The sequence below is a fragment of the Nipponia nippon genome, unplaced genomic scaffold (assembly GCF_047370975.1).
Source record: "Nipponia nippon isolate SJK-2023a ecotype South Korea unplaced genomic scaffold, ASM4737097v1 scaffold_5, whole genome shotgun sequence".
Taxonomy (NCBI): Eukaryota; Metazoa; Chordata; class Aves; order Pelecaniformes; family Threskiornithidae; genus Nipponia; species Nipponia nippon.
Window position 1 is genome coordinate 100,890,048 of NW_028262369.1, and position 23,258 is coordinate 100,913,305.

The 23,258-nt window shown below is 35.7% G+C and overlaps 1 protein-coding gene across 12 annotated transcripts in view; it reads right to left on the reverse strand.

The window, feature by feature from the left end:
* Nucleotides 1–2,615: 2,615 nt before the first annotated feature.
* The window catches only part of BAZ2B (bromodomain adjacent to zinc finger domain 2B), a 164,984-nt gene continuing 144,341 nt past the window's right edge, over nucleotides 2,616–23,258 (reverse strand). For 7 of the 12 annotated variants that reach the window (XM_087732680.1, XM_087732679.1, XM_087732676.1 and 4 more), the window contains 13 exons: nucleotides 20,053–20,296; nucleotides 18,038–18,100; nucleotides 16,671–16,815; nucleotides 13,306–13,970; nucleotides 12,463–12,739; nucleotides 12,109–12,264; nucleotides 11,496–11,656; nucleotides 10,289–10,599; nucleotides 9,767–9,902; nucleotides 7,970–8,116; nucleotides 5,038–5,297; nucleotides 4,124–4,267; nucleotides 2,616–2,826 (listed from right to left, as the gene is read on the reverse strand). In XM_087732680.1, coding sequence (XP_087588806.1) covers nucleotides 2,673–2,826; nucleotides 4,124–4,267; nucleotides 5,038–5,297; nucleotides 7,970–8,116; nucleotides 9,767–9,902; nucleotides 10,289–10,599; nucleotides 11,496–11,656; nucleotides 12,109–12,264; nucleotides 12,463–12,739; nucleotides 13,306–13,970; nucleotides 16,671–16,815; nucleotides 18,038–18,100; nucleotides 20,053–20,296 — 2,863 coding nt within the window. In that variant the 3' untranslated portion in view covers nucleotides 2,616–2,672. Of the gene's footprint in view, nucleotides 2,827–4,123; nucleotides 4,268–4,714; nucleotides 4,918–5,012; nucleotides 5,298–7,969; nucleotides 8,117–9,766; nucleotides 9,903–10,288; nucleotides 10,600–11,495; nucleotides 11,657–12,108; nucleotides 12,265–12,462; nucleotides 12,740–13,305; nucleotides 13,971–16,670; nucleotides 16,816–18,037; nucleotides 18,101–20,052; nucleotides 20,297–23,258 lie in introns of those variants that run through there. The other 5 variants (XM_087732683.1, XM_087732682.1, XM_087732673.1 and 2 more) reach the window with 4 other exon arrangements.

Below are 23,258 nucleotides of genomic sequence, written 5' to 3' on the forward strand. Positions count from 1 at the left end.
ATGAACAGGAGAGAAAGTTAGCAAAGAAGAAAAGTTAAGTACATTTTTCGAGTCGCTAAATCCCTGTTCTTTTCTATGGAGATATATAATGGCATATGTACGATTCAAGCTTGCCATTCAAATACAGTAATTCCTGTGAAGTTAATTTTACTGAAATAGTAATGAAGACACTGGCTGCTAGTGGCCAAAGCAATACATTGGTAAAGTTGTCCAGAGAGGTGATGCTTGTCTCACTGTCATAGCTACAGTAGCTGTTAGCACCTTAACTTTCCCAGCTCTTCGGCTGCATTAGGATACAAGCTGAAAAAATGCAACTGTGCGTGTAGTGTACTAGTAATGTTGTTCTGACTCCTCAGAAAACTAGTATTAGATCTAGTATGGCAGACAAAGCATTAACCAGTACAGAATCTGAGGAAAAAAACAATTGTTTTGCACCAAAGAAATAGTTTTCCCAGTAATCTAAGCATACTTACAACACTCTTACAAGCCTACCATCATGTGTTCAAAACACTGATTTAATCTTCACATCTGTGGAACACGTCAGCAAGCCTTTTTATTGAAGTCTTCAGAAAGGCGTGAAGCAGTCAGTGGTGGCACTAATGTTAAAATGAAAGACTGCCTGACATCCAAATGTGAATTTTTTTTATTCTAGGTAACTCGAATTATTCTAAAAGGACTCTGGAAAAGAAAAATATTATTCAACAAGATTTCTGGGGAGGGCAACAGAAACAAAAATTTTATTAAAAACCAGGCACTGACCGTTCTTTCTCAGCAGAGACAAGAAGTATAATGGCAAAACAAGGCTCTAAGACTCAAACATGGGAGGCATAGTTTAAAAGCAAACACCACCACCTTCCCTCGCCCCCCCCCCCCCAAACATTACTTGGTGAGGGAGCTATAGTTATTGGGGTTCCACAATATTCATTTGTAATTCCTCTATTTTCTTCAGTCAGAGCAAGGATTATGACTCATGCCCTTCTACAGACCACAAAAAGGATGAAACCTTGCATGGACAGTCTTAAGAAACATTACATGTGGCATGTATTTACATTATCATGTGCGTTCACACTGTAACGACAGTAAACAGGACTGGCAGAAACAGGTCAAAGACTAGGCAGCCCGATGGTTACACCTAACATTATTTACGCTCATTCAAACAGGCGGTTGAACTGCATGCTGCCTGCTTGGCAATCCCCTCTTTCTGAATTACCATTAAAAGGCCAGGAGAATTAGATGTATCGTAATAAGGACTGAATGTTAAATGCAAGACTCCCAAGATACTATTAAAAAAGTTCCTGTATACACAGGACCTGAAGTATTAAAATCGCCAAGAAAATCCGGTTTGCAAAACAGTCTTTTATTGTATCCGTGCCACACATACTAGTGAAAAATAACACTCCTAAAAAAGGAAAAGAAAAAGAATGCTACCTTTCCACAACATCTTTTTTAAATAAAACTTCAAGTACTCTTACATTAGTACAAAAAAAATTCTGATCTATCTGCCCCAACAGGCCACCACAACACACAGTAGATAAAACACAGTGGTTACAAATGTCTTTTTTGTTATTTCTGTGGCAAGGCAAATGGAGGGAAATGTTTCTATGAAAAAATACTGTGTGCGTAGGAAATCATCACAATTTTATTCCACATGGATACAAATGATTATACTTGAATTTGAGGCCGTGGTGGCTTGAAATTATATAACAAAATAGAAAAATGGAAAACTAATATCCCCTACACCCTGTTTTAAAGGCAGGCACTACCAAGATTAAGGAGACTCCACAGTGTTGGTAGAGGATAATTACTGTACAAGCCATATAGCTATAATTACCTTAAGACTAAAATAAAACGCTACCGTCCTCCTAAGGCATAAACAATAATGTCTGCAAACAATATGTACACATCATACATATTTAAAACAAGACTTAATATAAACAATAATGAACAGTATATACATGTCTCAATTTTTCTTCACTGTCTTGAAATACAATTTAACTACACAAGTGATGCAGCAACATATATATAAATGTACTTGTAACTCTACAGTAAAGTTTAATTTTTAGTGCTTTTACAGCACATCAGTGTAAACAGTTTTACTTGGCTTTGTTTTATATTTTAAAACATTCCTTGTTGTATTTTCAAGATTTAAAGCAATTTTCTAATTCTTCCTTTTCACAGAAAACGAAGATTCTGAATGCTGTATAATCATAAATAATTCATAAAATTAAATACATTCACTAAAAAATAAACTACAAAGTAAAAAAAAGAAAAATAGATATTTATTGAAAGGGAAAAGAGAACCATTTCCCCGAGTAGAGCTCTGGTGGTTGAATATTCAGTGCGTTTTGATATATTTTAAATTGCTATTGCACTATAACACCCCTTTCTTTGAAATTCTTTGGGTGTGCTTCCCTGTTCTACCTAAATTAGTTTGTTAAAACACACAAACCAATAACCAAGGGGCCATGGTTGCTGTAGGAGTGAAGCCTTTAGAACTAGTATCACAATTCTGTGATATTTTAAAGGAAGAAACCAGTCATCAGTTTTGCATGTGCCTTGCACTTTCATGTAAATACAGTTCACATTGCTGGTCTTATCAGTCCTCATTTAATGGCAAAAAAAAAAAAAAAAAAAAAAGAAAAGAAAAAAAAGAAAAAAGAGTTCTGGTAACTTCAGCTCACTTTGAAAACCTCTGTCCATTTTTTTTCAAAATACTTCCTCATGTTGTGGCCAGCCCTGCCTATGTCAGAATCATCTTCATTAAAGGTTTCACAGTTGTCAAAAACAAGCCTGACATCTAGCGAAAATGCTTCAAGATTAGGGTACCTGAAAGAAGAAAAAGGTGAATGATTTTTGGAACATAGAGAATCAAAGGGGAAAAACACTTCAACTACATGAGAAAGAACTACCTTAACATCAGTGAATTTACAACCAGCCACAGAATATTCAATTAATGCTCTACGCGTTAATTATACTTTTACTTTTTAAATTCTAATTTAAATATTAACAAGAAAATGAACATCAGTGGAAGGAAATACTCTCTCGTATTGTATTTGTTATTTTCCTCAAAAACTCTGTAAGGCAGAATTTCAAGCCTGTACTGGAAAACAAACTTTTCTTTAATTTAACTTCCCCCTTCCCTTCAATAGCTTTCTAGTTAAAATGCTGTGACTATTTTCCATTTATTCATCTATTCTTGGGCTTAAGTCCGTTCAAAGTAAGTGTTGAGTACAGCTGCATTTACCTAAAAGAGGAACAATCAGGTACAAACAAAGGCTGCCCAAGCCAATCCTGTAACACTGTTATTCTTTTTGTTATCCTGAACATAGATGGCCCAAATAGTGTTTCAATATTCATGGGAATTATCAAAAAGAAAGGCAGTAAAATTTACAAGTCTACTGATACCAATGAGAACGTGTGGAGCATTTAAATCTCATATTCAAGGAAGAAAAAGCTTGAAGAAGTTAAAAAGCCCCTTGTGTTACCCTAGGAAACTTGCTTTGTGTGGAGCTGACAGGCACTGAAGAGGGCCAATCTTTATGGATGACAAAATTTTCTTTGGTGGTGGTAAACCATTAGAGCACAGGGATGTAACAAGGAGGGAAGGGGAACAGAGGAACGTAGTGTCTTTTTCTTTGTTAAGAAGTTGTGCAGTCTAATTCCAGGATTACAAAATGGTTCACCACCATTACTGGAATGTTACCTGGCTTCCCACAACAGGGTACCAACTCACTCCACAGCTATGTTATCTACAGGGCCTCCATTAGCTTCAAGCCCACACAGCAGGTTCTTGCTTACATGTAACAACAGTAAGAAAGATGTCTCAATGAGAAAAGATGAGGAAAAAAAGTTTTTCCTGTTGATTGATTTTGTGCATTTGACCTGGCAGCTTTATTGTTTTTCAGCCAGTTCCACAGGTTCTCCCACCTGACGTGCTATTTCACTTACATATGGCAAAGACAAAAGTATACAGTTAAGAACTTTTATTTTGATTGTAAAAGTAATCACAAAGGTGCCAGAGCAGGCAGATCGAAACAGTTTAACTAATTTTAAAAAATGTACTGTATTTCAATGTTTAAATACTTTTAAAATGTAAAGTAAAATTTACAATAGGTTTACTTACTGTCCACTACTTAGCTTGTCTCTAATGGTGGAAAAGTCCATAGGTTTTTTAATAACCTTCTTATAACCAGGAACAAGTTTCAAGTTTACAGGAAGTAAGAAAGGCCAGGCATCTTCATGAGTTTCCAATTCTGAGAGAATCATGCTGAATAAAATAAAATAAGGTTTTAAATCACTATTTTTAAGCTGTTCATATATTCACAGAGGTTTTTCACTGTTCCATAAATTAATCATATACTGCCAACCTATTCACTTTATAAAGGGAGAGCACTTTATTCTGTGCCACGTGCAAGGCTGAGAACAACGTCGATAAAGACATCATCTTAACTGAGTATCTAAAATAGCATTAAGTTCTCTCCAGGCAACCTACACAAGATGGAATTCTAGTGACCAACATTCCAAAAGAAAAACAGGGCCCTGCAAGTTCAACACTTCAAACCTCAATGTAAACCACTTGCAAAAAAGGTGCTAATACTGACTTTCCAAAACTATGTCACTTTTGACTGACCAACAATACTACAAAAGAAGATGCATTCCTATTACTGTCTCCTCCTCTGTAACGCAACGCCTTTTGGACGCAGTGGTTAATCACCTGTGCTACACTTGAGAAAGCTGTCAGTACCACTGCTATCGGGGTTCCTCCTTCCCACTCCTGGAAGGGCAGGTAGGAGCAGATCTCACAGGCCACATTCTAACATCAGGTACTTTCCTCTGGGGCTTCATTACCAAATACAGCAGTTACTCCCAGCAAGCACACATTAAGTCCTTTATATATACACTCAATTATCACAACCTCTACGGGATAAAGAACAAAAGACAAAGAACAGGGTTCTCGTTCCCCAGAACATAGATAAAAAGAATCAGGCACTCCTTGTTTCAACAACACTTACCCAAGTTCAGAATTTGTCAGTTTACCTGCATATAGCCAGGTCCTTGGAGTCATCTCTCTTATGTTTCTTAATAGCAGTGAAACTTTCTTGCTTTAACTGGCTTACAGAAACATTTTCATCCATTTTTCTTTTTTTAGGGTCTGTTTTTCCTCTTTTTAAGGAGGTGCTTGTAGTTGCAGAGTCTTCATCTTCTGTATCTCCTGCTAATTTCCTGCTTCTCTTTTGTTCGTTACTTTTTTTCCCTTTGATTTGAAGTTTTTTTATTTTTAGAGTTTGACCGCTTGCCTACAACAGAGAGAACTGAAATAAGCAATAACCAAGAAATTACAGAAACCTCTGTTATTATTGATAGACAGCAGTGAAGATCAGACAAACAGAAGCACCGAAACAATTGAAATATTGAATTATTATATTGAATTATTATATTACAATTGAAATATTTAATATCAGAGATTATTCACTTTTTGCTCTTCTCTAAAGGCAAGTAAGGCTGTAGAAATTCCTGTTACTAGTGATTTAGGTTCTCAACTTGTGACAATATCAAAGCACCTGACCTTCAGATTGGTAAAACAGTACCTCCTAACAAACCAGGCTGGCATAGTTTTAGACAAATATTTGTCTATTCCTAAAAGACTGATATAACCACAGCTGAAATGGTATATTCATTTTCAAGCAACCATATTATTTGCAAGATATGAAAAACCAGAAAAATGTTTTTAAAAAGTCAGGGACGGGATCGACTGATTCAAAGATTAAAAGCCAGATATGGAAGACATAGATAGTTTGGCTACAAGACAACTACAGGAGAACATAAAAGGAGTATGACAATACAAGAACGCTACCAAGTGGGGAAGAAGGAACATTGTTTAATACAGAATTATTTATAGACAGTAAGATGAAACTAAGGGGTACATTTAAGATGAAAAAAGTAAAGTATTATGGGTATTTGCAGCATCATAACTTGGCACAGTATTTTAAGTCATCATTCCGATCATTAGAATGGAAACTTTGCAGAATGCCAAGTGGATCACACGATGCCATTGAAAAGACTCACTGACAGTCAAAGAATGAAAAGACAGAAAACAATTTTTATGAAGAAAGAGAGCCAGCATCAAAAATACTAAACTCTGCCTGTGTTACTAAGACAACTTTAGACCGTTTGAACGATTTTTAAACTGCAACATTTACATTTTATACTCTCCTATCAAAATACCATTTGGTTTTAAAGTTGTCTAAACATGTATTTTTATAATATACTTTTTCAGAGTTAAGAATATGCAGATTTTGCTACCTACTAGAAGCCATAACTACACAATTCCTTTATTTCATGAATGTTATAAAGAACTTTCTTAAGCATTTGGCACTGATTGTAACTAGCATGGTGAAAAACGTAGTCAGTTTGTACAAATCAGACGATGAATGAATGCACGAATGTGGAAAAACGTATGTTGTATATGGAATTCCTTTTGCTTAACACAGAACACTAGAAAGAATAATGGTACTCTCTTAACGCTACTCTGTATCATGACTATGTTCTTAGTCCAAGGATAGAAAAACAATCAAGTACATCACTTCACATGGCAATTTAAGACGAATGTTGATTTTCAGCCATTTTTGTTCATTTTTTTTCAGCCAAAACCACAACGTAAGGCAATGAGAACGTATCAGCTGTCATCACCTAAGGCCTGATTTTGAGACATTCTGTGAATATTAATTCTAAGTAGGTGGGAATGGCAGATGTTGATGTTTTTGTTGTTTTAGGCATACCTTATACTTAGTCTGCAAAAAAACCTGCTTCCATGTTTTGCAGAATTCTGAATCAATATTCAACATGTTTTAAAGTTCTGCTGGAATTTTACCTTAAATTTCTGACACCTTTAAATCTCCAGCTTTCAGCCAAATTTGGGACAGGAAAAAAAAAATCTGAGAAAAAAACATTTTTCTATTATACTAAACCTAGTAGTTATTGGGGGTGGGGGGTGGAATATCAAGAGAAATGACGGGGTAAGTTATAGCATGACAGGGTAATTTCTATCTTTATAACAAGGTAAGTTGTAATATTACAACTATGATAATGACAGAAAAAGTTACAGCATGAGTTAACCCCTTATAAAGTACTAGACAATCAATTCTCAATAGTAACCTGGTTTTATTACTTCTGTTGCACATAATGGTTTAAAAAACAATTTGTCTTCCTTAGTACTTTGTGAAAGATGCACAGAAAAAAAAGGATCACACAGACAATACCCAGAAAATACAAAATTGAGTATTTACTGTAAAACTACTTCTTCAGTTACAGTATTCACAGGTGATGGTAGAAAACATAACTAACAAGTTTAGCAAAAAATGCATTTGATTTTAGGACTAACTAGGGATGGGAAAATTGTGGACTTTTAAACAATACTAACCGCTAATTCAGTCATTGGACTAGAACTAGCCTGAAGTTTTATTTAGACTATTTTTCTTGGGAGGAGAAAAAAAACTCCTGACCTCACACAGAAAATATACATAGCTTCTCTCTCAAATGTACTGTGTACCAAGAAAGTAAAACTAAAGTATGCTGTATAAAAATGAGAAAAAATATTTACTAAGTATTTTCTCTGCTTTTTCTTTTCAAATGGAATCTAAGACATTGCTCTGTCAACACTTAACGATGAAGCTTGAAAAGACAAAAACTGAAAAAATTCTGGAAGAGAAATAAAAAACTATGGTATTGCATCAGCAAGAAAATTCTGTACTACTTACATTAAAAAAATATACAGTTTAAGCCAAATAAAACTGTAGCCTTTATGCAACAAAAATCCAAGTTAAATAAAACTATTAACCTCATTTAATGGCAGCCCAACATAAAACATACATACCATTATTTTCATTGAAAAAAACCACTGGTAGACCCGTAACTCTACGATCTATAAAAAAGTCACTGTAAGTCACTTCGCCTTTAAGGTTAGTATTACCTTTGCTATGCAGGCAGGACAAAACCAGTCACCATCTGGTATGGTAGTGATCTTGGGTCTGTGGCAGTAGGTATGACAGCCTTTATCACAACCATCACAAAGGAGCAGCAGTTCCTCATTATCTCCCTTTCGACAAATCTGGCAGTACTATAATACATGAAAAATGGCTTTAATTAAATTTTTAAAATTTGAAATACAGGAATGGCACCTAAATTACCCTTCCCCTCCAAACACACAAATTCACTCTCAAAATTATCGTCCTTTCATTTTACCACAATCAGAGTCTACTAATGATCACATTTGTAAAAGAATATATGCAGTATGTGAGGAACTAATCTAAAGGCTACATTTGGGAACACATTTGAAAAGCAATTCATTATAAGATAGGTGTCCTACAGCACACAAAACTGTGAATACTTTATGTATTTCATTAATGTCCATGAGAAGTAAAGGTATCTTATACCCATCAAAATCACTTGGCCCACACATACTATCTCAGGAATCTTCTCTTCATTTATGCCCATACTGCATATGTAAGTTGCTATTTCATAAAAATAATTCATATTTTACAACAGCATTTTCAAATAATAATCAGTAACGATCTTATCCAAAGGCCACCCTAAAGTAAGGCAAAACAAATGATCCTAGTACTTCCTAAAATTCACACTAGCTTAAAAATATCTCATGTACTATCAATTTTCTTACACACATTGTGTGATTTTGATACTCTTCTATATCTGGACTTCTTTTTCAGGAACTTAAAGATCTCCACGTCTTCACCAAAGACTTACGTTTAATGTACAATGAAATGCATAGAACATTTCAATCAAATTGAGGATGATACTATACATTTTTTCTGGATAATGAATTACTACACCTTGAAATATTCAAATGCCTTTTCAGGTGCTCCTACTAAATTCATAAACTTTTTGCTCTAAAGATACAGCTTTAAACTTATAGCTATATAAACTCAAAAGTACATCCTTATACTAGAGTTTTTATTTAAATCATCCTTTAATTGTCCAGATGTTACTAGAATCTGTATAGGACTGGCAGAAATTAAAAAATTAGGGAAAAAGCCACTAATGGAAGAATCACTGTTGCCACCCACTACATAGCTCTGGCCATACTTAATCACATCATAATCACTATCGCTGTAGTAATAGTTTTGTTTTCAGAAATTTGAGGTGCAAAGGTCCATGCAAATTTTGACACATGCATTTTTTGCATGCCTTCTTTGTATATGCAGTTAATGCAGATCTACTTGTCAAGTGTACAAGGAAACAGGTCCTTCAGCCTATTTGCTCACACACTTGTCCAATTTTTATGTTCAGTTGTGAGAAGTGTGCATGCAAAGAAGCCACACATTTGGAGCATCTCAGCTTTCTGAAAAATGAAGTCCTTAACTGGGATATGTGATGCTGAACTTCCATAAAGCTTATGTCACGGATGAGATCAGAAATATTCCATCAGATAGATTATCTTCCATCAGATGGAGCAAGAAATGAATCTTTTTTACCAAAATGTTGAAAACAAAGAGTAATTACCATCTTGAAGCAACAGGGGCTTTTTATCTTAGAAAATTCAGGATACTGAATTTGGTAAGAAAGGGACAATCTTTTCCATTAGGCTTATATTTATCTGTGCACAACGTACAGTTCAACTGTATTAAGTTCTACACGCGGTAATAAGAAATGCATTATTAACCATGGTATCTTAAAATGCCTGAAGTGGGAAAACAGGATATAGCAAAAATAGTTTAGTTAAAATATTGTTTTTAAAATTAAAAACACTTACAACTTTCATAATAGATTTTTCCCATGCTATCGATTTCTGTAACTGCTGAATGCACAGAGCTACCTGTGCAGCACTGCGCGCTTCTGACAATGCCCTTCTCCATACCCTTAGCCCTGGAGCCATATCCTCTTCAGTTCTGCATTGGAATACAGAGAAATTAAGTAGGTCACATCCGTGTGTGCTTATGTTCAAACGCGGAACAATCATTATCACATTGAAAGCCAAGCAATGACAAAACGTACACAGCCAATAAGTATAAGGTTTAAGCAACTAAATTTCATGTAGTGCACAGACTGTGGCTACGTGCCTCAAAGCTTAGTCACAACCAGTTAAATGTAAGATAACTTTGCAAGATTATCAACAAACATAACAAAAAATATCTTTACAAAGCACCATGCAGAATAACATGATCCATATGGATCACAGACATACAAGAAAGTACATAGATAACAGGCAATAAGAAAATAGGCTCCAATTAGCAAAGAAGCACAATAATTTTTCAAGTTAATCTCAATAACCTACCCGTCACCATCACCACTAATGGATGGTGCAGGAGCAGGGACAGTAACTGTGCCCACATTATCCAGTTTGATCTGAATGGTGGTACTTAAGGGGCTCTTCAGATACCTTCGCTCTATGTTCCGCTCCAAGTCAGCAAGCCTGGTTACAGCTATATCTAGAGGGTTGTCACTCTTCCGCTCTAGAGAGCTGGTATTGCCTTCTCCGCCTCCAGCACAATCTCCATCGTGCTTCTTGTGCAATCTAGTAATTGACTTATGTTCACGATATACCAAGTCGTCTCTCTCTGATGCAGGTTCAGGACACAGCCAACCCTATGTTAATAGAAAGGTTTGTGCATTTATTGGTTGCTGTTAACTTAGTGTGTAAACAGAGGAACTGTTTTATGGAATCAAACTAAGTAACTGAAGCGCTGTTTCCAGTAGATCTTGGTTACTTGTAATCCATCTGTAGAGACAGTTTCCAAATATCCAGAGAACTAAAACAATTAATCAAAAAATACAAGCATTACCAGACTTTCTGCAACAGTCTGCATTCTTATCTCCTTTTGAAGTATCCTGTTCTATTGGTCAAAACATCAGAATAGGTCTATCTGTCCAACAGGCTCAGGAGACAGTATCAATTGGTCACACAGAAATAACATCCACCCCTACAACAAACTAGATCTCAAATACTACACCTGTACTACAACCAAACATATGCAATTTGACATCCTTACACCCACCTTGGAAAAACTCCAAACTGCAATGACAGCAAGTGAATTCTTAACTCTTTCACACTCACAACCATCACATATTCTCCATGACTCTACAATACTCAAGCAAAGTATTGTAGGCTTTTCTGAAAGCATTAACAGCAATAATCATCCACACCAGGCATAACTATGGCAGAACCCACTATAATTAAGCAGTCTATATGCATTACAATCTTTGCATTCATAGAAGGTTAACAAAATGAGCAGGGAACTGCACACTGTACGAGAACACTCTCCAGGAACTGCCATTCTGAGCATTTTCAGCTGAAGATTTAACTGCAATAAAATGTTTCAAACACAAATATCCATGATAGTGCTGAAGTGGATTTGTTTTATTTGCAGACAATTAAGAGATGGAATAAGAAAGCACTTACCAACAGCAAAAGGACTGCTACTATCTACTTTAAATTCTTACCACTTATTTTAAAGAGACATTTTACTAAAAGTTGGTTTTACCTTAACTTGTAAACTAGCTGATGCAACTCTCCTCTCTAGATCTTCCACCTGCTGAAGAATAGCAAGATCCACCTCCATTGCTTGTTCTTCTACTGACCAGTTTTCCACAACATCTTGAGTTACCTGGTTATCTTCATTTTCATTGATATCAATAATTGCAACTGTATTTGAGAATCACATTTTTATTATTTTAATTAGTATTATAACTTCTCTGAGTAAATTCAAGCTGATATACCTGTCACTCCAGTCAAATGTTGAAGAACTGTTGTAAAAGCGTACTACTCTTAAGATACCCAATATGGACAACAAATTGTGTAGGTTTCCAAACTTGCAATTTAAAGGCAAGAAGGGGAAGAAGAGGCTGAGCTAGAGTGTTACAGAGATGGAAAGAGCTTAAAAAGGTTACCAACTCTTATGCCACTAGAGCAATTTATATTAAACGGGATTTCTCTAATCCTATAACTTTCCAGAACGAGGCTGGTGAAAAGGCAACCACAGACAATGAGACCTTTACCTTTTTTCTCCAGCCACTACTCTAACTCTGTATCTAAAAGAGCTCTATGCCAGTCGCCTCGTGCCCCAACACCATGCGTAACGAATATCAATTACATACCATCCTTATTTTTGATGCAGGCCAGAGTGATATAATCCATGTGTTTCTGTATTTGCTTTTGTAAGGCCTTTTCTCTTATTCCCCTGAGATGCAGCACCTTAAGCAAAGACTTTAGGTCCTCCGGATCAGTAATCCTCCACCACCCATACTGCATTTCTAAATCAAGACAAGCATATAAACACTTTGCAGGCATTTTTAATGTGATCACACACAATCAGATTAGAGAAATCATCTAGCCAAATTCAATAGGCAAATTATTTAAAAAAAAAAAAAAAAAAAAGATTTCTAACATCATAGTGGCACCATAGAAATTATCCTTCACATAGTTCCATCTTATTGTTGTATTATACTTACCTTCTGGTATAGGTTTTGGGTTAGGATAATCTACTGGCTTGGCTACTTCAACTGCTGTAGAAGGGGCAGAAGCTATTTTCTCGGTCTGTAGTGCTGGTGATTCGCTTTTACTTGCAGGAACACTAGATGCCAAGAATGAGTTACCATTCACTTCTGATAATCCCAACCCTGATCCAAGAGCAGGTAAAGGAGATGAAAATGGAACATTTGAAGTAAGAACTCCTGTAGGCCATCCACAAAACTGAAGTCCCATTATAGGTAGTCCAGTCTTCATCTGCTACACAGAATATATTGTTAACACAATCACAACTACCATTATTAATTATTACCAAGAAACCTGAATTATGATTAGGATGCTATTTGTCAAACAATAATCAAAACGTAAGAGAGGCCTTTACTCAGTACTTGGATTAGTTTAAGAAAAACTAACGTAACGCCAGTGTGTAATACACCTTATTAGGGCCTTGTTAATGCTTAAAAAATAATAGCTTTTAAAGGGAGGGTGCGGTGTGTCACATTTCTGAAAACTAGTTCTTATTTATTCATCTGCTTTTCATTTAATGAAAAGTGGCCAACCTCCTAAAAGCCAAATTAAATTACTGAAACACACGTACAAAATATCATACATTGGCTTACCTAATTTTACCTATCTTAATGTTTTTTATAAAACAACTTCTAGTATTATAAAACATCTGTAACATGGAATTAGTTATTAACATTCAGAAACAAAAAAAAAAAAAGAAGACATAATGATAGCACTTCTGTGAAACAATTTGTCTAAACAGAAATTCTGCTCACATAAGCACAGTAAATTCAGACTATTCAAAAAAATCATTTATTTACCTGCAGCGGTGACAATGCAAAAGGACTTAATCCCATTGGACTCTGTGCAGAGGTCGAGCCCAGAAGAGGTGATGGAACAGGTGAAGGTGACTTTGATGGTGGATGTGACTGAGGCGTAAGTGAAGTTGTAGCAGCTGGTGTATCTATATGGGTAACTGACATGTCATCACAGGGTATTCTCGGTAAAAGGCTGAACCACTGTCTGCTCTTTTCAGTAAGAGTCTTTAACAACTGATCATTTGGAATTAGTGGAGAACTGTAAAACTTTCCTGTCCCACTTGCATTAGGACTGAAAAGATTATTAGAATCAGACTTCTCAATGGTGCTTTGTGATACAGCGGGCTGAAGACTGCAGAGAGAGTTTTTTGCATTACTTGGGTAAGATAACGTGCAGCCATTTGCTGCGCTGCCGTTAGGTTTTGGGGACATAATGTCAGATTCAGGTGGCATTTTTGCTACCTCTAACAGTTTGCTTAGTTTTGAAAACGACCCAGGCTTTTGTAAAAACAAATTAGTGTTGTCCTTTTCTTTCAGATCTTCCTTTTGCTCACAGTGGGTTGTATTTAAACAGTGTAATTTTTCTTCTGTCTCAAATTCTTCTTCTTTGATATGCACGCTTTCTACCTTTCTTAACTTCTCTTTTTCTTTTGCAATTTCTTCTAGGCCTAAAAGTATACAGGAAACATAGATGAAATATAATAGACCAACTAATTTAGATCATTTTTATCATCATAGTTAAATAAAAAATTACTTCATTTTTGGCTCAACACATGCTAGATAACAATGTCTTTTTTTTTTTTTCTTTTTTAAATGAAATCTCTTTAAGTAACGTTTTGTAGAAGGAAACAAGCTTCAAGGCACACACAGATTTAAGCCCTGCTAAACACCTGGAGGAAAAATAACCTCAACGCAGTTAACATAGCTATAGTATTCTCCCTTAAGATACATATATGTCTGAAGCAGTTTGCCAGCACGAAGTCTTTGAAAGGGACAAATTTTTGGCAGCTTTCTTTTTGCGAGGCTCTCCATGCTTTATCAAAAAACTCCTCTGTTTATATCAAGAGGGTACCATGTTTATAGCCTTAAAGCTTATTTTTGCAAAAGACCATTTCATTAAACTCACAGCTAACTACAAAAAGGAGGACCAAAATTCCTGTTGTGAAATCAAATATTCCCCAAATATTGAAACACAACATTAAATATCTTACCTCTTCCAATAAAAGTCATTAGCAACTTTGTGAAACAATGTCAACATTCTTGCAAGTTTAAAACTCTCTCAAGAGCCACCCAAGATGATGACTGGGATTCTACATACAGCTAAGCAGACAGATGCAACCAGACAGCGTAACATCTAAGCAATTTGAAGTACAACGAGCTGAAGCTGATTGCAAAAGCCAGTTTCTTCAAACATATGAGGTGCAAAAAATCTATCTTTTATGAAAAGGAAGATTATTTTTCTGTCGTCTTTGCTCTCCTAGTCTTTAACCATTTCTACTCTTACACTGATGTGTCAACTTAGACTAAAAGTCTTAAAAAGTGTAAAATGGGATGGAAAAATGTCAGGAAAAGGGGGAGGAGGCAGAAAAATCCAACATTTCAACTTCTTAAATTATTTTCATCAGATACTGCAATCACAAATAAACAAAGGTCTGGTTTATGGTTTATGGCCAGAACATCCACAAAAGTTTACTTGCTCATTCTGAAAAATCATGTTTTCTATAAAGATAATTCATTAAAGAAAAGACTATCCCCTCCCATTAAAACTTCAAAATGTGTCCACAGTTGTGGTGTATGTCAAGACGTGTCAAAACAATTTGAGTATCAGCATAAGAACTAAAATGACTACATGAAGAGGGAAGAAGTATTTTTTAAATGGACAGATCATTCAACAGTTTATGTCTCACATTTCCAATGTTTAGATAAAGGAATTAGGAGTGGATAAACTGTAGAATTTACTGAAACAGGGCAAACTAAGAGCTGAGGGGAACAGGGAGTAGTTGAGAACTTAAGAACATGTCCATTTCGCTATTCAGGAAGAGTAAACTTTCATTAAGACAATATATTAAAAAATACGGGTTTGCCCTACAGTTCTTGGCTAAAACTTTTGTGTGTTTTTTGTTTGTTTCTTTTTACTATCTTAAGACAGGTAGGTCTATTTCAATGATTTTCTTTGTGTACAATTTCTGAAGCATTTGGGGATTCATTTGGTTAAAATATAATAAATACAATATAGTGAACAAAAGGAATGCAAGCAGTACAACATATAATAGTTTACGTTCCGTATCCAGCTACTCATGTGCAAAACAGTTCCTAACACGTAGCATGAAATAATGCAGAAAAATTATTTTTTATGCTACCCATTTTAGAAAGATAACTTGAAGATCAAGATTAGATTTAGGAAAAGTTCTATGGCTTCTTTTTGGGGCCAAAACAGGGCTCAGATTTCATACTATGCTGTAATGTTAGTTATTTTAATTAAATAGCTCTCTAGAATGATGCAATTCTCATGAGATCATGCAATTCTGATGTGTATCACAGAATTTTTTTTTTTTTTTAATTATTATGTTTTGGGGGGAAAACTGTGAGAGTAATGGGGTTTTGCTTCATCTATATCAGAATTAGAAAGGATTTTTTCTGTGACCAAAATGAAGGCTTATGTAATTTCTAATAAATTCACAAAAAGGTCAGATTAATACATATTTTCTGCATCTATCCAATTTAAAGTGTGTGAAAAATTCAATCACAGTTAGTATACAACTGTCACAACCACAAAATTACATTTTAATTTTAGCAAAAATAACTTCAGCATTTGCTGGATTGGAAGAAAGATCAGTTGGTAAAATACAGAGACTAAACCATATCGCTGATTAGAAAACAAAGTACTTCACTGGGTGAAAATAATTTTCATATTTTTGCAGACATATATCAAACCTTCAAGCACAGAATAGTTTGTGTATTTGCACAAAATAAAACAACTGAAGAATAATTTTTTTGCATTCTATGGTCGTCCTAGTTTTCATATGCAGAGTTCATTGCCATAGGGAAATGTGAAATAGTTCAGAAAGAGCCAAAAAAATATCCCATGTAAATAAATATGAAAAAGCATAACATACACAAATACAACAACTGAAAACTTCCAAAACACTAATCCTCATTTTGAAAGATTTAACTGATATTTCGTAGTCAAAGAGAGAATATCAGAGAGCACCATATGAATAGAGAGGTCTACTGACAGTAGCCTGTTTAGCGTCTGGTTGAAGGTGAAGCCTAAACACCTTGCTGCACAAAATTATACCCTACAGAGATGGGCAGTATGTCTTGGCATGGTATGCCTTGGTGTGACCTTATTCCTTTATATTTCTCACCTTCACCACTTTCCATGCCTTCTACAAAAATACCACCACATTGGGGCAGAATCCAGTATCGGCGCCTGTAACGATCTTGACCAAACATCATTGAACGCAAACAGTGAGAAGCTTCAAATAACTTCTTTCTGTACTGGCTTTGTTGCTGTTTTAAAAAAGGGAAAGCGTTATAATTCAATAGGGGGAAAAAAATTTGTTAGAACAGAAAACATCTCCTGACTGCCAGACTGAACAAAAGTTCAAGGGTCACATGAGGAGACTCTCATGAGGAGATGCGGTGTGCACATTATGTGATATTCTACTCACAATTGCTGCCTTGATGATTTTACTTACAGAGCTCCCTTTTAAAAAAAAAAAAATCGATTCAATCACTTCCTGCTTCAGCTTAAGTTTATCAGTCTTCCTTTAAAAACACATTTTCTGATGGTAGGTCCTGTCTTTTTAACACTGACTTTTAGAGAACAATGGGATCAAAGATTTCATTGCACAAGAACAGCTGAAATCCTATCAATTATACAATAACAGCAAATGGTAAACAGAGCACTGGAGATAGCTGATATGCAGTTCCTGATGGGAAACTAATAAGATATTTTAACTGGTTCATAAAAGAATGAGAACAATCATGTCTGAAAATAAATTCTGTATTCAAACACAAACAGTTCTCAGAGAGGCCAACAAGAATTTCACTTTGTTTATTCAATTCTTGCTCTGCTAATCGACACTACTAGAGGTCAGGTGTAATTGGGGACTGCTAATTTACTGCAATTGGGAACATGAGAGAAACCAAGAGGCAAAGTCTTAAATGACTGATTTTCTAATATGAGGAATAAAAACATGGGCCATGAGTACCCCTGTCTACAGCATTCTATCTTTCTCATTTACATTTCTCTTCCTAATCCATTGCTGCTGCTTTCAAAATCTGAAGCAAAGACAGCTCTCTGTATTGGCTTGGAACACAGCTGCAGAGATTAGCCAGCTGTAGGCGGGAACAAGAACTGCAACCATTTGTATAAAGGAAAAGTCATTGCTTCTCGTACATAAAATGTATCATCACTTTCTAAGATCAACAAACAGAAGTATATCAGTTAGGTCTGGATAAAAATTACATTACTTTTTATTCCGAGATATGCACATATATTACCAACAGCTTTCTAACTGTCTTTTAAGTCATATCCACTTAGTGCCGCTAGACTAAACTCACAATTCAGGTGTCATGAACAGTAGCATCATTCACATTGTCATGAAACAAAAGCTGATCCTTGTTTCAATTTATATTAAGTTGGAGCACTGAAAATGACGGTTAACGTTCTAACTCATGGCATCCAGTGATCAAATTCGTAGTATAACAAAGACAAATGACCTCTCACCTTTGTCAGTTTTTCAATCTGCTTCTCTAGTTCTTCAACACTTGCTGTCTGGTCCCCATCATCCTATAATCACCAAATATACTGTCACGCCGAATTTATTTCAGGGTAAAATCATACTACCACATCTTACTAATATTACAGTAAAAAGATGTAACAGAAAATGAGAGGCAAATTCTAAGGGTAAAGAAGTTCGAATTTTGTGCTTCTTTTAATATATTTGACTAGGAACAATGTAACTGGAAAACGATCTATCTTGAATCTTTCCAAACCATCCCAGATGCATACAAAGGAGAAAGCTGGTGGCCAAATGATTGCTGAAAACAGTCTTCTACTGGAAGAAATAAATCAGTTTGTGCATGAACACTTAAGACTACAGAATTTAATCTTAGTTTCTATGAAGCCTTTTGGATATTCAAATTCATTTCTAAGGGCTTTTCATGCATGAAATAATGGAGTCTGTCAAAATCTTATCAATCCGTCTTTGGTCAGTGCACACTTGCATTTTATTTCAATGTCTATAAGAAATTGTAGAGCCACTTTAAATTACAAGTCTGCTATAAAAGGTCCAGTATTAATCTTCCTGATTTTTGAAAAGGAATGCACCCAGGAGTAAGTCTATGGTTTCCTTCTTCTTGACACAGCTTAAAAGTGAGAGTTGTTTCCATAAAGAGAGTTCTAATTAAATTCAGGAAAGTCTTTGGGGGATAACAGTAAGTGTCCAAAAGAATACAAGCAAAATCCTAGGAGCTCCCAATCACCTGCGCCATAAGCTACTGGTCTTGCATTTCTTGGCTCTGTAAAAGCATACCAGAGTGAAGCCTTCTGAAGTACCACACAGAGCACGAATGCAATGGAACTTCTGTTATATCAGAAAATTAATCTCTACCAGAGTTACAGGACTTTTGTCTGTGAAATGCCCAGTGCACCAAAATAGGAGTTGGTACTAAAGGGAAAAAGATTAAGGGACAGATGTGAAATTAGATACCTAGATATTACTTATTCTTAATCCTGAACTTGTAAGAACTTCATGCTATGCCTCTTAAATTCATACACGTTATAGTATGTGAAATAAATCCAGAATAATAGCACAAAGGGCTCTTCTTAACCCAGCAAATAGTTGGGTTTCTAATGAAGAGTGTTTGCAAAAATGTGAGTTCACATAGCATGTTGTATACATGCGTTGTTCAAGCGGTCATATCCACAGCACCCATAAAACCTTACTTTGAACTTCAATAACCTTGCATAAATGGATCATTTTCTGGCAAACAGTGCAACACCCAGTGCTAAAAAATGAAGTATTCGATATTGCTTGTCTCTTTTATCAGATTTCATCCAGCAGAGAATTCTAGAGTTCTACAGTGAATCTTACAGGCCTATGGCACTTGTATTAAAAAAAAAAATCTCTTCACTATTGTAGATACAATTCAGCTCAACAAGCTAAAAATGTTCCAGTGATCCTTCCTGTATCTTATCTGATATTGACTAGTAAAATTTATCATCTTGTGATCAAACACAGTTGGGCAGTGACTACCCTAGAAAAGTTATGATAAAAATACAGAGGAAGGTCACAGGCAAGGTTTATAATAGATAATGTTAAATATAACTTTACACTTCTTTATTATTTTGTTAACTAATAAATGACCTTTATTCTCCTCCAAGAGAAAACTACAGTTATGCTCATTTGCTAACAAAGCTGCAGTTCTCTGGATCTGGTACAATCTTTCAGAATTTCAGAGAAATTAAAACTCAAGTCAAAACAAGTAAGCAGGAAGAAAAAAAAACAAACCCAAAACAAAGAAACAAAAAACCCCCCACCAACCCATACTACAATAGCTATCAAAAAAAGTACTCCGGAAAATAAAATTTTCCCCAAAATTTTAAAATATTGGAGGTATGTTATTCTTCCTTCCTTTTTGTTGTGAGATTTTGGGGAAGCAGTGCCATATTGCAGAGAAACAGAAGGAAAACAAGTTTTAACTTATTAATTATGTTTCACTATACTTAAAATCCCCCACCTCATCCTCACAAACTTCTGCCTTCTTTCCTTTTTTATCTTCTTTGTCCTCTTCATCCTCATCATCCTCATCTGCCTGATCATCACTGTCATCATCATCATCATCATCGTAATCACTGTCCCCCCCCTTCCGTCTGCGTTTGCGGCCTGGTGTTGGCGTTTCCAAAGAGTGCTGTTCCTCTCCTACGTCACCACCTCCTGTAGCATCTCTTTTGCCAGTTTTCTTGGCGTGAATGATTCTAAGCCTTGAAACACATGACAAGGAGTGAAATTATGGTACGGCATAAACATACCTTTCTTCCTATGTGATTAAAAGTAAATAATACATTTTAGACTCAAATTAGCTCTTCTGTTCTAATATGACATTGTATTTTCTCAATATTTATTGCCATTAGTCAGCAAGAAAAATTCAGGTTATAAAACCCCTGAAAGTCAGAAAAGACAATTAGAAGAAAGAACCATTTCAACTTCTTTATCTTTTATTTTATGCATTTAAGAATAGGATCATAAAATACCTGTGTCTGAGGAGGAAAAAGAAAGGCAAAAATCCTCAGTTGGAAGTATGAAACTATTTACATTTGCACGGCAACAACAAAGTTGGTTTAAATTTTTTTTTTGTCATTTCAGATTTTTATGCATTTTTCATTTATTATATATTATTTGGCTTTAGTCCTTTGGCTGATCTTTTTATTCTAGGACATACTTTCTTTTCTGAGAAATCTTAGCTACCTGAACTACTAGGAGATTACTCAATCAAACTCTCATTTTTCCTTTTATGAAAGAAAAGGGAAACTTACATACCAGTAATTATGGTTGTAGTAGACCTTCTTCTTCTATAAAAACCCTATAAGACAAGATTCCACACAGCAAAAAATTATAGTTCCACCTATCAGGGAGCTAGCAGGCAAACATGCTGAATCACAGGAGGTATAAATAGCCAGGCCTATACCAGTCACTTATAATGCAGACCAAAAATGCAACTGACTTAGAAGAGATTCATAAACATGTGCAGAAAAGACAAAGATTTTTGTAGAGAGATGACTGGAAGAAGGTAGGATGGGAAAAGTAGAACGGTAACGACAAACACAATTACCAGCACGTAATTTTTCCTTGTCATACTTCTCTCTCTTCCCATCCTACAAAACAATATTCCATACAGCAAGTGGCTACAAGTATGACGAGTGGTGTAGAAGTATAGGCTTCTGGGCATACTTACAAATATATCAGCCTTCTAAAATGCTGATAAACAAAGCCAGTACTCAACAGCACAGATTTAAGTGAAGCTGTCACTGTTCAACTGGCAGCAGCACTTTTTAAAAAGACAGTTAGCAAGAAACCATCAAAAGGACTTCTGTTTGCTTAAAAACAGGTGGGCTTTGGTTTTGGGGTTGGGGAGGGAGGGGGGCGTGGGAGCGGGGGGAGTGGGGTGGGCTTTTTGGCTGGTTGGGTGGGTTTTTATGCAGTGGTTAATCCACTGCAGAATTTAAAAAGTTTTATGCTTTTTCCAATACAAATGGATTTTTAGCTCTTTTAGCGATTTGAAGTACTTTTTGATAAAAAAAATTTCTCAAGCCTTCCAGTTAATTTGGAAGCAAGTAACATTTTCAGGTCTGGTCCAAAAAGCCTTAGTCTCACTGAGCATCAATACTACTCAGGCTTCCACTGAGTTAATTTTTTAGAAGGAAAATTTCCTTTTTATGAGGATAACTTCAAACCATCGAATCCTCTTCATCTAGATTGGAAATTCCTGCCTATACACAGGAATTAACTATCAAACAAAGCCACTAGTCAACGATTGGATTGACTGCTGCGTGACTGGACAATTTTAGAGACAAATTAAACTAAGATAATCTTGAAGACAATCCAGTAATGAAGCTGTCGGGTGGAAGTTCAATGACCAGCAAAGACCTCTTTCCTATACCGCAAAGAAACGAGAAGAAGCAAAAAAGGCTACTTTTGCTGAAAGCAAAAATAGAGATATAATGCTGTCAAGCACTGAAGGAAGCCTGCATGACACTACAAATTGTAAGGATGGAAATGAATCAAAGATGCTTTCTTTTAATAGCACCATAAGCATAAGATGGGAGCAGTCTGTATCCGAAGTAGCGTAGAGGCAGAAACCAATGAGAGCATAACTTAAAAAAATGTTCCAGTATTTCAAGAGGTAGCATGATTTTCCTGCTGCTACCTAAACATATGGCTCACTGAGAGAAGAAAACCTTCGCTCAGAAAACTGTTCCATCTTTCTCACTTTCAGGTATATACCAGAACAACATCTGAAACTCTTGAGAGAATTATAAAGTCTGTTGGCCTATAAAAAGAGTGGGTGGCCCATGAAATAATCAGATGTGTGACTTAAGCCTGCTCTAAACTTATCTGTAATGTTTACTAGATCATAGAACGAAAATTCACCTTTTGACTTAATTTTCATGCCTTCCTCATAATTCTTGCACATAAATATTAAGTAGTAGCAAGGCAAAGAAATTCTAAATATCGCACTTTTAACATACTTCAGCTTGGGTCTCAAAAAATGAGTGTTTCCCAAATCAACATTACCACCTCCTACCCAAACTCAGGGTTTACCTTCTCCCCTCATGTAACACTGCTTTTGCTATACCATCATCATTTACAGTTGAGATGGCCTCACTGGAAAGAAATTCACTTACAAGCAGTACGCCATAATACTGGCATGTTAAGAAGAACACTGTTGCAGTGAAAAACCTTGTTCTGCAGTATTTCAAGTCTTGTAAAGAAACAGTACCTAATCCTTCAAGTAGCTATCTTTCATTTTTATTCTCTTTTATATTGATCAAGCTACAAAAGAGACGCCAAGGAGAAGACGTGTAATGGAAAAGGAGACGCTGAGATTGTGATTATCTAGTTAAAAATAGCTGAATCCTCTCAGGTGAGACAGTCTTCTGAGTATAGTTGTGATACAGAAAGCACAAAGATGAATTGATTGTATGAGACAGGTGTCTTTACAAAAATGGTGATTAGTACCAAGATTCACATCTAAATGTGATAGAGAAGGAACTAGATGCAACTTCTCACTGACCATCAGCCCAGCAGAAACAATCCCGGCAGCTCAGGATTCAGTTTCCAACCATATATATTATACTTATCAAGGAAGGTTCTTCAATATCCTTAAGAGAGGGGAAGAGGAGGGAAGAAGCATCCCTTTAGGCTTTTATACAATGATTCCTTTTT